Below are 16,416 nucleotides of genomic sequence, written 5' to 3' on the forward strand. Positions count from 1 at the left end.
TTCGGAGTTTTTTATAAATCTTGTAAATCAGATATCGAGTTGTGGACTTTCTGTGGATAACATTGTTATACAAATCTAACGATTTAAATAATCTAGCTAAATGAATATGATGTTTTTGGTATTTCTGCTAGGTGTTTTTTTTCTCTTTTGGGTCTTATTTTACATAAAATATCATTGTGCCAATTTTCTGCAATTATAAAGGAGTGTCCCGGTCGGGATGAAGTAAATATTTCAGACAAAATATGAGGTAGAAGGCTGTCTTCAAATAACATTATTTAGTTGATAAATATTGATTCACATCTGTGAACTATAATTTACATTTGTTAACTATAGTTAAAGCAATATAAGCTGCAATTTTCATGCTGAAATTTTGTTTAACGAAAATATTATTTACTACAAAAATGACTGAAAATAGCGTGTTTTTTAAAATTTCTGTTAGCCCTATTTTTTTTTATTTTAGGAAAAAGCCATTAAGAAGCTTATTTGAAGTAAAATATAATTATTGTCGTCCTGTACAAAAATTGACTTGCTATATATTATTTAGAAGAGAAATCTTTCTTTTGACAAAAATTAATGATATTTTTTTATTATAAAAGTTCAAGTTACATGCAGACTTATCCTACAAAAGAAGTTTTTGCAGCAAAATAAAATTATAAAAAAAATACAGCTCATATTGCTTTAAGAGTGGTTAATCATAGTTTCACAATCTTGAAACTATAATTATCAGATAAATTATGTTTTGTAATCGCAAATGGTTTTATTCAGTTTAAATTATAGTTTTTCACTTCTAAAACATAGATGACTGCGTTTAGTGTTGTTTACAGATGTGGAATATAGATTAACGGCGTTAAATAAGTTTTCACATATGATAAACTTGGTTTATCGACTGTTAACTATACCTGTAGTTAACGTACGCTTAACTATAGTTAAAAATAGTTTATTGTTAACTATAGTTTACGAACTGTAAACTATAGTAAACGATTCATTTACTATAACTAACGATCCGTTAACTATAGTTTTCATCTGCAAAACCATATTTAACGGTTGTAAAGTTTATCTGTCTGTGAATAACGTTAACTATAGATTTTTGTGATAAATGTAGATTCACATCTGTAAAATAATTTACATTCGTTTAGTATAATTAAGAGTTGTTAATCATAGTTTCACAATCGAGAAACTATATTTATAAGATAAACTATGTTTTGTAATTTAAATTGGCTGTTTTCAGTGTTAATAATCGTTTTATTATAGGGTGGGGTTACAATTGTGGGGAGGGGTGTGTGTTAAATTCTTGCAGTGTAATTTATAAATAAAAAGTAAGAAAGGAACCTTCGGGTCAAAATCCAATCAGCCAGAAAAACTCTTACTTGCATGGATATATCTTGAGGAAGCTTGAATTCAAGCAAGTTTAAATCATTATCCCGGAGGTCGGGTGGAGATAGAAATTAGAGTTTGAATTTTTTGCATAGGACTTTATAGTGAATTTTTAAAAAATCTTCTCAAAAACTTATAGGCCAGAAAATGCCGAGGGGTAGTTTGAGGCCACAAATAGTGGAGGTGTCAAAATTTAACAGAAAAACACATAAGAATACATGTAATGTATTAAAAAACTTTAAAAAACATTTGCATAGAAAGCTGTTACTCTAATGAAAGGAACAGATAGGGTTGATTCAAGTTCATGGGGGGGGGGTGTCAAATTTACATTAGAATTTTATCTCAATTTATCTCAAAGACTCAAACGTTATTATACGTATGATACATTGTTTTCTTAATTTTTTGACATATTTTCGATTCACAATCAGTTTGGTTAAGATCTTGAGAACTGTAGTGTTCAATATGAATTCGAAGGATCTATTCTACTACGTTGTCAAGATATTTAATATATAAGCTTATAGTTTTATGGCTATTATGCTCAGTTGAGCGATGTGGCCCATAGGCCTCTTGTTTAAGAAATTTGTCTTACTCTTTTTCAGGGCAAAATTCAATATGAAATTGTTGGCGTTTATCCAGCTCCTTCATTTTTTGATGTTGATAAATATTCTGGAGTTATCCGAATTATCCGAGACCTCAAAGAAGACCGAATTGCAACTGAAATATACACTGTAAACCACATTTTAAAAATATTTATTTTAGAATATACGTGTACATACTATTAGTTCAGTACTGCGGAAGACAAAAAATTGTTTCAAGCATAATAATAACACGAGAATTTATTTCATTATTAAGAAAATTATACTGAAAATAATGTTTTGAAAATGCATAAAATATTTGTGTAAGACTGTTTAATTATATTTCAGTTATTAATTGCTGTGTATGACACAAAAAATCACAATAGCAAAGCAACATCAGAAGTAATAATCAACGTCAAGCGCAAGCCAGCAACCTTTGAATTTTCTCAGACAATTTATGTTGTGCAGTTACCGGAAATCACACCTGTGGGCAGCAGAATTTTACAAGTCTTTCCAGCAAACGCAAGTGTAAGTTAGAGAAGTATAATAGGGTTGTCCAAAAAGTTGCGTAAAGTGTGTTTGGGAGGGGGATTCGAGATAGTGTTCGATTAATGTTATAGAAAAAGAGAAAGGAAAACAAATTCTGAATAATCAAAGTAACTAAAGTACTCACGAGATTTTTTTTATTTATTAGTGAATAATTTCTGGTTTAAGGAATGAGTATTCCCATAATGTACAAATAATGTGACTCAAAGCTTAGGATTATACGCATCCAAAGTATTACAATGAAGAATTCAGTTGTTTACTCAGGGTTTGAGTTCTCAAATTCGGATTGTTATAAAGTTCAATGTCATGAGTAAAATTTGTTCTAAACACTACAAGTATTTATGAAATGCATTATTACATACATACCAATCGATATTTTTACTATATTATGCAATTAGGCTAAAAAAGGTTGGATTTTAGCCAGAAAAGAGAAGATTTGGACTGAAATTTTCAGATAGTGATTTTCACTGAAATATTGTTGGTAGTAGTGTAGTATTCAAAGTTGGGATTTTATTTGTTAGTCAATATAATTTTTCATATTTTCTGTTGGCTTTATCTCACTATTTTGTTTAGATAATTGAATGGCACACACTACAAAAATATTGAAAAATGTTTAAGAACGATAAAAGAGACAATATATCAAAATTTTGATCATAAACCTCATATAAGTTTTCTACCTGCAGAGTAATGTCAATATACCTAGTTAGATGATATAAATGTTTTAGTAATTTCATCTTTCACTTTTATGTGAAAGTGAATCAAAATGGTAGGAATTTTAAAACTGATTGAGGAAATTCGGACTGGAATATTTATAAAAATTGTAAAAGAAAACTAAATGCTTTGTGTCTGTTTAGTGTCATTGACATACATTAACTGTATTTCATATTTAAAATAGTTAAGCAATATGTATTATTTTCACAACTACGAAAATCTCAACTCAAAGTGTAAATTTTTTTAGGGATTTTCAAAAAAAATATTCAAAGGCTATTATCTCAAAAAGTAGGTCATTGATCTACTTTTTTGAAAGTGAAAAATAACACTACAATGATAGGTTTTTAACACACAATAGATGGTTTTTATTATTATCAGTAAAATTCTTTTTCATTCTGAGTAAACGTATACCTTATTAAATCCACAAACTATAGAAATTTTGTGATTTTTTATAGTTAGGAATTTTATGTTTTGATGAACCCTTAAATTGGCATAAAAAAACCCTTTTTCTAATGAATATTTATAGAAAATATGTGAAGAGGGGGGAGTGGGGGTTTAGTGTTTTGCGGCCATATTATTTTTAATCTCCTATCCATAAACAAACGAAAATTGAACAGGGGCATATTTCAAACCCCCTCTCTAATAGCAATAACAACGAGGGTGGGGGTCAATATTATGTGAAAATAATATGTTGAACCCCCAATCGGACTGGAATTCTAAAAAAAAAAATGCATAGGGTGGTCAATTCTTCACAGCTACCACGGACGGGTTCTAAAATTTAAAATAAATGAATTATTATTAATTATTTAAGGATTAAATATCTTGCAGTGAAATATTGAACCTTGATAGAGAATATCGCATGATATTTTAATCCCAGATTCAAAACTTATCAAGATTTAATGACACTGGTATAACAGATCTCATGGCTTTCGAATATTACAGAATAACAATGCACCAACAAATTAATGTATATATAGAAACGTGTCTAAACGACAACATTTTTTTTCGTAATATTTAATATACTCTGTAATTAGAACTACGAGAGTTCGAGATATGTAAAAAAAATGCCTTCAAAAGTTAACGGATATGAAATATATGAAACTAAAATTCTAGGACTATATCAATACAAACGTATAAATAAACTGCTTACGTATGAAAATTAATCCTAAAATTGTACATCCTTTTGTGATATTTTTTTTTAATTTTTGAACATTACAGATTTTTTAATCCACCAACAAATGTAACATGAAACATAATAATAAAAATAAATGTCAATTTCGAAAACTCTAGTTTTTAGCTTACCTGAGCCAAAGGCTCAAGTGAGCTTTTCTTATCACAATTTGTCTGTTGTATGTCGTTGTCGTCGTTGTTGTCGTCGTTGTAAACTTTTCACATTTTTATCTTCTTCTCAAGAACCACTGTGCAGATTTCAACCAAATTTGGCACAAAGTACCACTAGGTTAAGGAATTCAATCTTCTTCAAATAAAGGGCCACGCCCTCTTTAAAGGGGAGATAATTGTGAATTATTGAAAATTTGTTGGTATTTTTCAAAAATCTTCTTCTCAAAAACTATTAGGCCAGAAAAGCTCAAATTAAAATGGAAGCATCCTCAGGTAGTGTAGATTCAAGTTTGTTCAAATCATAGTCCCCGGGGGGAGGGTGGGGCCACAATGGGGGGATCAAGTTTTACAAAGGAATATATAAAGAAAATCTTTAAAAATCTTCTTCTCAAAAACTATCTGGCCAGGAAAGCTCAAATTAAAATGGAAGCATTCTCAGGTAGTGAAGATTCAAGTTTGTCAAAATCATGGTCCCCGGGGGTAGGGTAATGCCACAATCGGGGGATCAAGTTTTACCTAGGAATATATAAAGAAAATCTTTAAAAATTTTCTTCTCAAAAACTATCTGGCCAGGAAAGCTCAAATTAAAGTGTAACCATCCTCAGATAGTGTAGATTCAAGTTTGTTCAAATTATGGTCCCCGGGGGTAGGGTGGGCCCACAATTGGGGGATATATTTTTTTACAGGAATATATAGAGAAAATCTTTAAAAAAATTTCTTTTAAAAACTTTTTGGCCAAGAAAGCTCAAATTGGCGTGTTACCATCCTCAGATAATGTAGATTCAAGTTTGTTCAAATCATGGTCCCTGGGGGTAGGGCAGGGCCACAATGGGGGAAACATTTTTATATATAGAGAAAATCTTTAAAAATCTTCTTCTCAAAACTATTAGGCCAGGAAAGCCCACATTTGAGTGGAAGCATCCCCAGATCGTTTAGATTCAAGTTTGTTTAAATAATAGTTCAGGGGTAGGGTGAGGCCACAATGGGGGTGAATTTTTACATAGGAATATATAGAGAAAATCTTTAAAAATCTTCTTTTTAAAGACTATTTGGCCTGAAAAGCTTAAACTTGTGTAGAGGCATCCTCGGGTAGTGTAAATTCAAGTTTGCAAAATCAGAGTCCCTGGGGGTAGGGCGGTTTGAATTTTTACAAAGGAATATATAGAGAAAATCTTTAAAAGTATTCTGGGAAAGTTTTCGGTCCAAACTTCATTACTTAGTGTGAAAGCACAGGTTATGCAGATTTAAGTTTGATGAAACAATGATTCCCTAGAGAAAAGTGGGGCCACGAAATGGGGGGGGGGGTATATAAGAATAGAGAACAATCTTCTTACAGGTACAACAACAAAAGGGGCTTGGTATTTACAAAAAAAAAAAAGAGGTGGATAAAAATTGGCAGATTTTCAATTTTTTTAAGCAAGATCTACTGTTCTTAGTTGTCAAGATATTTTGATACTGTTATGCTAATTTGATCAGAATTAAGACAATTGTTGCTCAGGTGAGCGATGTGGCCCCTGAGCCTCTTGTTTAAAAACCAACGATATTCATATGCGATTTTTGTTCGTATGCGAAAAAACCGGAAGTAACTCAATTTTGTTTGAATTTTTTCACACATTTTTTTCTTACATGAATAGGATTCGGTTTTTCTTACATGATTTTTTGTGTATAAAAATGTAATTACGTCATCAAACTTGACCATGCATGGCGCATCAGTAATCAAAATATTTCCCTATGGTGGATAATTGATTTATTACACGTTAAAAGATTAAATTCAATTTTCAACAAACAAATAACAGTGGTTTTGTAGATAAAGGTTTAATAGAGTGTTCGCCAGTCACGATTTTATATTAAGATCGGATAGTATGCCAGCGGCGCTTTCGTAATCAATGACAGCAAACGATTTTTTTTACCTCACCTGAGCAGAAAGCTCAAGTGAGATCTTCTGATCACATTTTGTCTGTTGTCCGTCTGCCCGTCCGTTTGTCCGTAAACTTTTCACATTTTCAACATCTTCTCCAGAACCGCTGGACTAATTTCAACCAAACTTGGCACAATGCATTCTTAGGCAAAGGGAATTCAACGTTGTAAAAATTAAGGACCACACCATTTCACAAGGGGGGATAATTAGGAAATATTAAACATTTTTGAGAAATCTTTAAAAATCTTCTCCTCAAGAACCATTTGACCAGAAAATCTGACACCTTTGAGGAAGCATCCTTAGGTAGTGTAGATTCAAAGCTGTGAAAATCATGACTCCCAGTGGTAGGGCGGGCCCACAATGGGAGGGGGGTCGAAGTTTACAAAGGAATAAATAGAGTAAATCTTTGAAAATCTTCAAAGAAACCAACCAGCCAGGAAATCTGAAACTTATGAGAAGACATACTTAAGTAGTGTTAATTCAAAGTTGTGAAAATCATGATTCCCGGGGATAAGGTGGGGCCCACAATGGAGGGGGGTGTTTGGAAGTTTTACGTTGGAATATTTATGTAGAAAATCTTTAAAAAATCTTCTCAAAAATCAATCAGCCAGAACCATTTTGCCAGGAAAGCTGAAACTTATGTGGAAGCATCTTCAGGTAGTGTACATTTAAAATTGTGAAAATCATGACTCCCTGGGAAAGGATGGTACCACAATGGGGGCGAATCTTTCTGTATATAGTGAACAGTCTGTTAAAATCTTCTTCTCAGAAACTAATCAAACAGGATAGCCGATAATTGTGTGGAAGCATTGTCAGGTTGTGTAGATTCAGGTTTGTTAATATCATGATCCCCGGGGGTAAGATGTGGTCACAACGGGGGGGGGGGGGGGGAGGACAAATGTTTATGTAGGAATGTATAAAGAAAAATCTTTACATCTTCTAAAAAATCGTTTGCCTAGAAAAGCTGTAACTTTGTTGAAAGCAAAATTCAGATAGTGTGGATTCAAATTCGTTAAAATCAAAATCTTGAGGTGTAGGGTGGGGCCACATTGGGGATCTAGTTGTACAAAGGAAATCATTTTAATCATTCACAAAAACTGAAATGTTATCATGTATGGTTTTACTTATATGCAAGCATTTTGACAGATCTGTAAAATTGTTTTGACTTAAGCTCATGGACGATTCCGAGACCTCACAAGAGGTTCAGAGTGTAATGTAGGTTTATATACCGTTTATAAACAATTGTTTAGGAACTTTTTGAGAACGGCAAGGCTGAACATGTGATTTGACTAGAAAATCATCTGGGACAGGATGATAAACACAAGAATATCCGGGGACTTTTATTTATACAAGATCTACATGTAATACATACATTGTCCACATTTTTTTTATTATTACTCCATTAAGCTGATTTTATCATGCCTATTGTTGCTCAGGTGAGCGATGTTTGGGAACCAACTTATAGAACTTGATAAATTGTTTGTACCATATAAAAAAATTGAATATTTTCAATGTATTCATAAATAGATTTCCTTGCAAAATGTTTCTATGTACAATACATCGAATTTATCGATTATTTTCAAGTATTATATTTTGTCAGCCGTGATGATTTAACATGATTTGTGATTAGGTCCAAACATTGCTATGCTTCCGTTTTGTCAAAATAACTGAACAGGAGGGTTGATCAAAATTAACTCTCAAAAATGTTTTGCATTTACATATATGACACCATTGAAAACAATGAAGGAGAACCTACCCCACCCATCTGTACCACAGTACCATAATATATGGATTAAACTTGAAAACAAGTTTTTAAAAGGTTTAGTTAGCTGCATTGCAATAATAAATTTGTATTACAAGATTATAAAATATTAAACTTTTTTGTTTATATTTGTTTTATTATGCTTATCAGATATCTGGTTAAAGATCGCATGGTTTTAGCATACATTTCCAGTAATTTTCTCAAATCGTGTCCATCTTGCCCAACTTGTGCTTGCACGGATGAATGTCTAGTGTTCAAAAATACGTTGGAACTAGTATTTCACATCTTTAAACTGTTTCGTCAGTTTGTAGGAAAGGTGACACTAAATGTATTTTTTAACACTTCTCTCATTTATTTGTGATAGAAAACTTTAGTTTTTCAGTATAATATAAACATATAAATTCATTTTAGCTCCCCTGAACCGAAGGTTCAAGTAAACTTTTTGATCATCTCTTGATCGTCGTCCGTCCGTCTGTCCATCCGTCTGTCTTTAAACGTTCACATTTTTTACTTTTTCTCTAGAACCACGTGGCCAAATTAACCAAAATTAGTACAAAGCATCCTTATGGGAAGGGGATTCTAAGGGTGAAACTCTTTTTAAAAGGGAGATTAATGCGAACCAGTTAAAAAAAAGGGTGTGTATCATATAAACAACTTTTTCCTAAGAACCACTGCAGCAGAAATGCAAATATTTACACCAAATTAAAGCTTGTATATATATAGTGAAGAGTTTAAATTGTTAAAATTGTGACCCCTCGATCAATACTGGGGCTCCAAGAGGGAGTCAAAGTTAAACATAGAAATATAAAAGGAAAATATCTAAAATCTTATATAAGGATTACGTTTACTCAGGGGCGAAAAAAATCCACTAATAGGAACGAAAAACTACTTATTGTTCATTGTAGCCCCACTATTGTGGTGCTATTTTCACTTTCAAATAACTAGGTCAATGACCTACTTTTTCTGCTAGTGACCTCTAAAGGTTTTTTAAAAAAATTGTCAAAATTTGTCAATATTGTCCACCATTTTCAAAGTTTTCTTTATTTTTTAATTATCAAAAATAATAAATCAATTTGTAGGTTGGGAAAAGATAAAATATGAATAGCTTTACTAATTTTATAATTGAATGAATCGTTTTAAGCTCATATTTTAAGTTTAATTTTGTCAAAATTTCCTCTATCAATTTTCAAAATTGTACCTATTTTAGATCGAGTTTTACAAAAAAAAACTGACTAATAGGAGCTCCAAACGATTGATTGCTTAAAACTGTTTTAATTGTCTGTATTATTTTGTCATTTACATTATATAAGGTCAATGATCAAAATTTCGAGATATTTTATCTTGAATCGATTTTATGTATTTTAAAGATATTTCCAATCGCGTGCCAGCCAGTGATATAAATTTATATACGAGTAAATACAACCATAAAATATGTAAAATGATATGAAAAAACACATAAAACCTTAACTTTTGCAATTACACTGCAACAGAAAGTTTTTAAGAGAAAACAAGAAAATGAAAAAATGAAGTCCGAATTTCTTCTGTTTCAATTTTAATCTACCTTTGTCGGAGCATATCTTCCTCAAATAAACAAATAATGGATATTAATATCGATATTTGTTAATAACGTTGTTGTTTTGTGTGTTTAAAACAACTTTGGACTTCAGATATTGAACTTTGTAAAAATATTTTTCAAATCTCAAACCCTGAGTAAACGTAATCCTTAAGAACTACAGCAGTTAAATTTGTGAGATTACTATTTAAGCATCTTAAAATAATGAAGATTCTAAATTGTTAAAATCATGACCCCCGCACTAATGCTGGGGCCTCAAGAGGGGATCAAAGTTAAACATAGAAATATATAGAGAAAATGTTTAAAATCTTCTTTTCAAGAACTACAATGATAAAATTTATGAGGTTACTATGCAAGCATCTTCAAATAATGTTAATTCTAAATGGCTACCATCGTGACTCCCGGACCAATACTGTGGTCCTAAGAGGGGTTTAAATTTTAACGTTGAAATATAAAGGAAAATTGTTTAATAAATCCTCTTCTCAAAAAATACAATGCTACAATTTGTGATATTACTATTCAAGCATCCTAAAATAAAGTAGATTCTATATTGTTAAAATCACAGGGGATCGACTTTCGGATAGTGGAGTTCTGTGTTATTTAATCCCGAAGACAAAAACGATTAAAATTGGTAATTTTGTGTGTATTTCTGTCGATCGCAAAAAATTAAGATTTTAAATTGTTAAAATCATGATCCCAGACCAATACTTGGGCTCCAAGAGGGATTCAAAGTATAACAGAAATTTAAAGGGAAAATATTTTTTTAAAACTGATATAAAATAATTCAATAAACTGTTGTTCAAGTGAGCGATGTGACCCATGGGCCTTTTGTTCCAATCAGAAACAAAAAGAACAGACTCCAATACAAACTTTTTTCAGTCATTATTGATCTTTTTTTTTTCTTGGATAAACGCATCTTTCATGTGTACAGTGTTTTGTCCAGCCTACCCTCAAATGCGAAAAAAGAAACTATCTGAAAAAAGCAAGTTTATGCCAGTTTTGTTTTTCTAATTTTAGGTAATAAAAACACAATGGAAATCTAAATTAAGTTATAAACTGTGTACATATAGGAGCATGTAAGCCATAATCATGTACAATCCTTATTCTTAGTAAAAATGCAAAATAGTCACAACAGAAACAGGATCTCATTACAAACGCTTTCGGCATTCCTGTATCATTAGGCAGTGATGTTCAAATTGTACATGATAATTATTTATATAATTTGTATAATTTATTAGTTATGTCCACAAATTTTGCACAACATGTTTTGAAAGACTAAACAATTTTTATCATTGTCTCAAATTTTCCACAAACAATTAAACATTTCTACGCTCATTTCTTTTTATTCTTTCTATTTCTAAAGGATAGTGCAACATATGCCATTGAAACCTCATTTCCTTTGTCTGGAGTAAACATCTTTAATATGGATGCATTTAATGGGATCATTACTACAAGGATGTCCCTTCACAGTGGAACAAATTACTTTTATCAAGTAATAATTTGATTTTAGTTATAACGTGCTATTTGATTTGATGTAAAAAAAAACAAAACAAAAACCGTGAATGTTACTTACGTTACAAGAAGACGACCGTCAAAAACGTACTCATGTGCTTGACTTTACATTTGAATTATGTACATTTAAGTATCCTTCTTAAAGATGAAATGGCTTTATTTTCTGCACTAAATAACAAAAACAAATGAATGAATTATAAGGAATGAGGTAAATAGCTACCAAATGTATATTATTCAATATAAACTGTCCCCTCCCCGTCACCAACATTTTCAAATCACACAAATTGAGGTCAATATTGATTTCACACTTTAGGCTGAGTATTGACTTGAGAAAAGTTGGTGACATGAGGGTTGATGTTTAAAAAGTGACAACTTCGTGGTTTTCAAAGCAGTGACTTCCTATGGAACACAGTTTATACTCTTATTAACTTATTTACCTATTAAATTCATTTCCTAAATATACTTTTATCATATAAACTGATGAATAAAGATATGCCCTCACTAGATTAATTGCTTACACTGTTGGTATTTTAATTCTGTCCGTGAACTATAATCGAATCAACCCTGAAGTAATTATTGTGAAATTAATTAAAAGCCTAACTTTTCGTTTTCGATAAACTATCCCAAACTGAGAATAAAATGGCGGATCAAAGTTTTTACCAAAATATATCCTTGCAATGAAATAATATTGAATAATTGTGCAAAGAGTAAATATATTTAGCGGAATTATTTTAGACTTTAAATAGAATTTAAGATTTGTAAAAATAAAATGAGCCGATTTGTTTCTTGATTGCGCAATTTAAGTTTTGATGGAAAGAACTTTCCAGAACGGAGTAATCAGGACTGCAAGCTGACTATTTAACATCATGGAGGAAAGTGAAGGGCAAGTTCATCATGCATCCGGCACATACTTTAGATCTGACAAATTAAGTTTAAGATATTCACATAAATAAGCGTTTTTAGATTGAATACATGTACAATTTTTATACCACTGATTGTTAATTAATGAATTTGTGAACAAGAAACATATTGTGTTGACCACTCTACGGTACATATGAAATACATCCTATATTCCTATATGAATAAATGATGTACGTATAAAGAAGATGTTGCGTTAGAAGGAAGGGAGAGGTCAACCACCTCCCAACAGTTTTTGTTTCAAAAACATGCTTTTATATGGAATTAACATATAGAAAACTTATTTTGACAGTATAAAAAATTAAAGTGAAATTTGACATAAAGAATGAAATTTAAAAAAGAGATACGACGCACTATTTACCCCCCGTTTTAAAATAAAAATCTTTGGGCATGTAATGCGGTTGACATTTAATAAAAAAGATAGTGCAAAAAATAACAATATGTTTAATTACAGGAACAAACTGCATGCTAAATACACAGTTAAAAACCCAAAAGTTTGTAATTTTTTCTGTCAGGTACAACAAAAGAAATTTATGCAACATAAATAATCAAAGTCAGTTTAAATTTTCATTCCAGGCCGCTCTTCTTAATATCATGCATGATTGCTTTATGATTTTAATTTTTGAATTATAGGTTAAGAAAAACAATTAAGAAAAAAATCAGACATGGTAAATAGCAAAAATGTATACAGAAACTACAAAGCCCATTTAGGATGTGTAAAGTGTTATTTTTCACCCCTGCGCAGGAAATTATTTATAAAAATGGTAAATAACATGATAAGGCAGAAGTTTTAATATAAAAACCATTTTCCTTTTTCTTACAGGGAATTTAATCTGATTTTAAATATGATACAAAGTATGTAGAATATGATAGCACCCTTTTAAACGTTTAAACACAATGAAATTGAGCGGGCAAAAGCAGGAACAAACTTAAGGTTTGATTTGTAATTACATAACATGATATGTAGTATGATAATGTAACTGAATTGAATGGATAACAGAGATGTTTGTTTAAACATTTGATTTAAGCTGGAAGTAAAAGCAACGGACAAATCCAACCCTCTCCGCACTGGTGTAACCACTGTATTTGTTATCGTGGAGGATTTCTGTTGTCTATCCAACAACAGGACGTGTGAACTGAACAGCAATGCACCAATCTTCAGCGCACCACTGTATTTTGTTAACGTGATGGAAGGGGACTATTCGACAAATAATTTACCGCTTATAGAGGTTTATTTGTGAATTCAAATTAATGATTACATGATTTTTTAAGTCCTATTCTTAATTTTTTCTCTGCTTTTGATAAGACATACATGTAACTAGTTTATGTAAATTTTCTTTCCTCTTTACACAGCCAGAATGAAAGGAATTTGTGTATTTCAAATCCCTTTGAATATAAAGTGTATCTTTCTCTGCACTTAAAAGAAATTAATTGCCTTTTATCTTGTTTAAGGTATCGGCAAGTGATAATGATTTTGGACCTGATGGTAACCTTGTGTTTGAAATACAAAGTGTGTCAAATAATGGGGATGGAAAATTTCAAATTCAACAGAAGCCGTCAGAAAAGAAAGCAACTCTTATTTGCATCGGTAAAATCTCAAGAGACTTGACCTATGTAATTGTGGTTCGTGCCTCTGATCAAGCAATCCACGTTTCTAGAAAAAGGTGAGTCGGTTGCTAACGTAAATCTTTTTTTTTTTTAGCAAATTTAGCATCATTTATTCTCATAAATGGGTAAAAATAACGCGTGGAGACCCCCTTAAATAACTAAAATTAGTATGTACATGTTAAAGAATTTTCGAAGAGATTTTAAATTTTTTTTGCTTTATTACCAAATGATAACTTTACATAATCACTTAGCTACACATACTTAATTTTTTTATTTGTAGAAGTTCCTCTGTTCCTGTAGAGATTAAAGTAGTACCATTTAGAAAATAACCAACACGTTCCAGTCTTGTAAACTTTCATATACCAATTTTTTTAATTTTATGGGTAATGCAATATGTGTAAAAATTGACAATTTCGACAGTTCTGGGTGATATCTTTCAGTTGAAATTAATATAAGATTGCCTTTTAATAGAAATCCCGCGCAAACATGGAAAATAACACTTAGCCATAATAATTAATTATGTCACTTCCTGAAGCAACGTCCTCGTTTTATGCGTATATCGTTTATCTCTATATATTTCATATATATACAGTAGAGTTGTGGAACACAATCTGTTCTAAGTTCACAAATTCATATTTAAGGCTAGCTGGGTCAGTGTCAGTGGTGTAATATTGTAATTTCAACAGGCGCGAGCGCGCATATTAACTGGTAATTTTAAAACAAAGTTGCCAATACAAAGTATCTGCCCGATGCATGATTAACTTGCCTTACATTATCCGCCATAACATTATAGTTAGTCAACCCGCGGGTTTGTGTACCCCGTTTTGAAAATTTCTTTTTATCAACCTAAAATCGCGTACTCAAGAAACGAATTGGCTCAATTTGATTTTTCAAATTTTGTTTAATCCTAATTTCTATGTATACTAAAAAAAATTACCGATGAATATATCTACCCGTTGCGTAATCATTCAATTTTTTTTTAATTGCAAGTATACAATGTGATACAAACTTTAACAGACTTGGATCTAGGGTTAGGGTTAGAAGCGTTTAAAGCGTGTCCACCACCCTCCTCTCATTTTCGATATTTCGGGCCAGTGTAAAGAAAATTAAAGTAGGTTTTTAAGATAACAAAATTATTTCTCTCTATTACCATTTGATTATTTTGTTTTACTTTTTACCGATGACTGAATTGATACTGGTTTCCACAAGAAGTTTTTATTAACATACTTGTATTAAGATTAAGAAGTACAATTACAATTTAGTATATATCCAAAAAAGTTCGAAGATTTTTTTTATCTCGTGTGCAGATTAATTGAAAGTTAAGAGATGACATTTTTAATCTCTATAAAAATGTTTATATTGTATATATGTTCAAAACTTATCCAATATACCTAATGAATAGACTGAGAGATATTGATTAGGACTAAATACTTTATTATGGTTTGGCGATACTGGCCGCAGTGACTTAAGGCTACCAATGGGCTGCCTCATAACAAATAAAAAAAACTACAATACGTGACTGCCAATCAATAGACTCATTGTGGGTAAGCGCAAATGCACAAACGTCACACAATATAATATTCTGTACAATAGGTAAGCGAAAATGCACAGATATACAAACGACAAAGTTATACACAAGGTTTGAGCTGGTGGGTAAACGGAAATGCACAAGTTTCAAAGTTCTTAACACATTAAAATTGTCAAAGTTATTGTGCAGCAAGTATGTGCGCGAATGCACAAGCATGAATAAACACTATTTGAAACACATTATCAGCATTATAAACACAGTATACGGACAATTGAAACTGTACACTGTAAAAGTCGGTTATAGCGAATTCCTAGGGACCAATGTATATACTTCGTTATATCCGTTATTCGTTATATGTGTATAACGAATTCGTAATAATGAATTCCTTAAAAGTATATTTTCTTTCACCAGACTATAATCTTTGCTAATTGAGGCTTAAAACAAAAATCCATTACTAAAATACCTTTAATAATCGGATTGTGAATTGAAAAATTTATTTGAATATACATTCATTCAAACAAGTATCTTAAATTGTAGTGCAAACTTTTTAATTTTTACAGAAATTCGTTATAAAAGTGTTAAATTTTTGTTATTCCTCAGATTTATGGGACTCAAAATCAGTCCGTGTTCGTACTAAACGAATTTTACTGTACAATGATAATTTGAATGATTGCGCTATTCAATTGGAGTATGGTTGCAACTATTGCGTCACTTGCAAGGGTCATGAACGTTTGTTTATGACACTACAACCGCCACCAATGGAGTGCACAACTTTCCGAAAGTACATTGGTAACGGCAGCAGGACCGTAACTCTAATGGTACCACGAGCCAGTAGTAGTTAATTGTGATGTGGTTGGGCCGGAATGCCAACACCGCCACAGTTTAGTTATTCTTGCAATGCACCTTTAATGGTATTAAAAAGGTTATCATTACCCAGCTGGGTTAGATGTACTCCATCAAGGTCAAACAAGGTAGGTTGTTTTGGGGAAAACTGAGGATATTTTATGTAATGACTGCCCCTTATTGATACCAATTTTATTGCTTTTCGGT

At 31.5% G+C, this 16,416-nt stretch overlaps 1 protein-coding gene across 1 annotated transcript in view; it reads left to right on the plus strand.

Annotated features, from left to right (window-relative positions):
- LOC136269892 (cadherin EGF LAG seven-pass G-type receptor fmi-1-like) overlaps positions 1-15,786 on the plus strand; it is a 19,457-nt gene extending 3,671 nt beyond the window's left edge. The window contains exons 3-8 of the mRNA XM_066065615.1: positions 1,974-2,102; positions 2,298-2,477; positions 11,164-11,292; positions 13,259-13,459; positions 13,683-13,894; positions 14,119-15,786. Of these exons, the coding sequence (XP_065921687.1) occupies positions 1,974-2,102; positions 2,298-2,477; positions 11,164-11,292; positions 13,259-13,459; positions 13,683-13,894; positions 14,119-14,167 (900 nt within the window). The 3' untranslated portion in view covers positions 14,168-15,786. The remainder of the gene's footprint in view (positions 1-1,973; positions 2,103-2,297; positions 2,478-11,163; positions 11,293-13,258; positions 13,460-13,682; positions 13,895-14,118) is intronic.
- Positions 15,787-16,416: the final 630 nt, after the last annotated feature.

Source organism: Magallana gigas, chromosome 7, assembly GCF_963853765.1.
Source record: "Magallana gigas chromosome 7, xbMagGiga1.1, whole genome shotgun sequence".
Classification (NCBI taxonomy): Eukaryota; Metazoa; Mollusca; class Bivalvia; order Ostreida; family Ostreidae; genus Magallana; species Magallana gigas.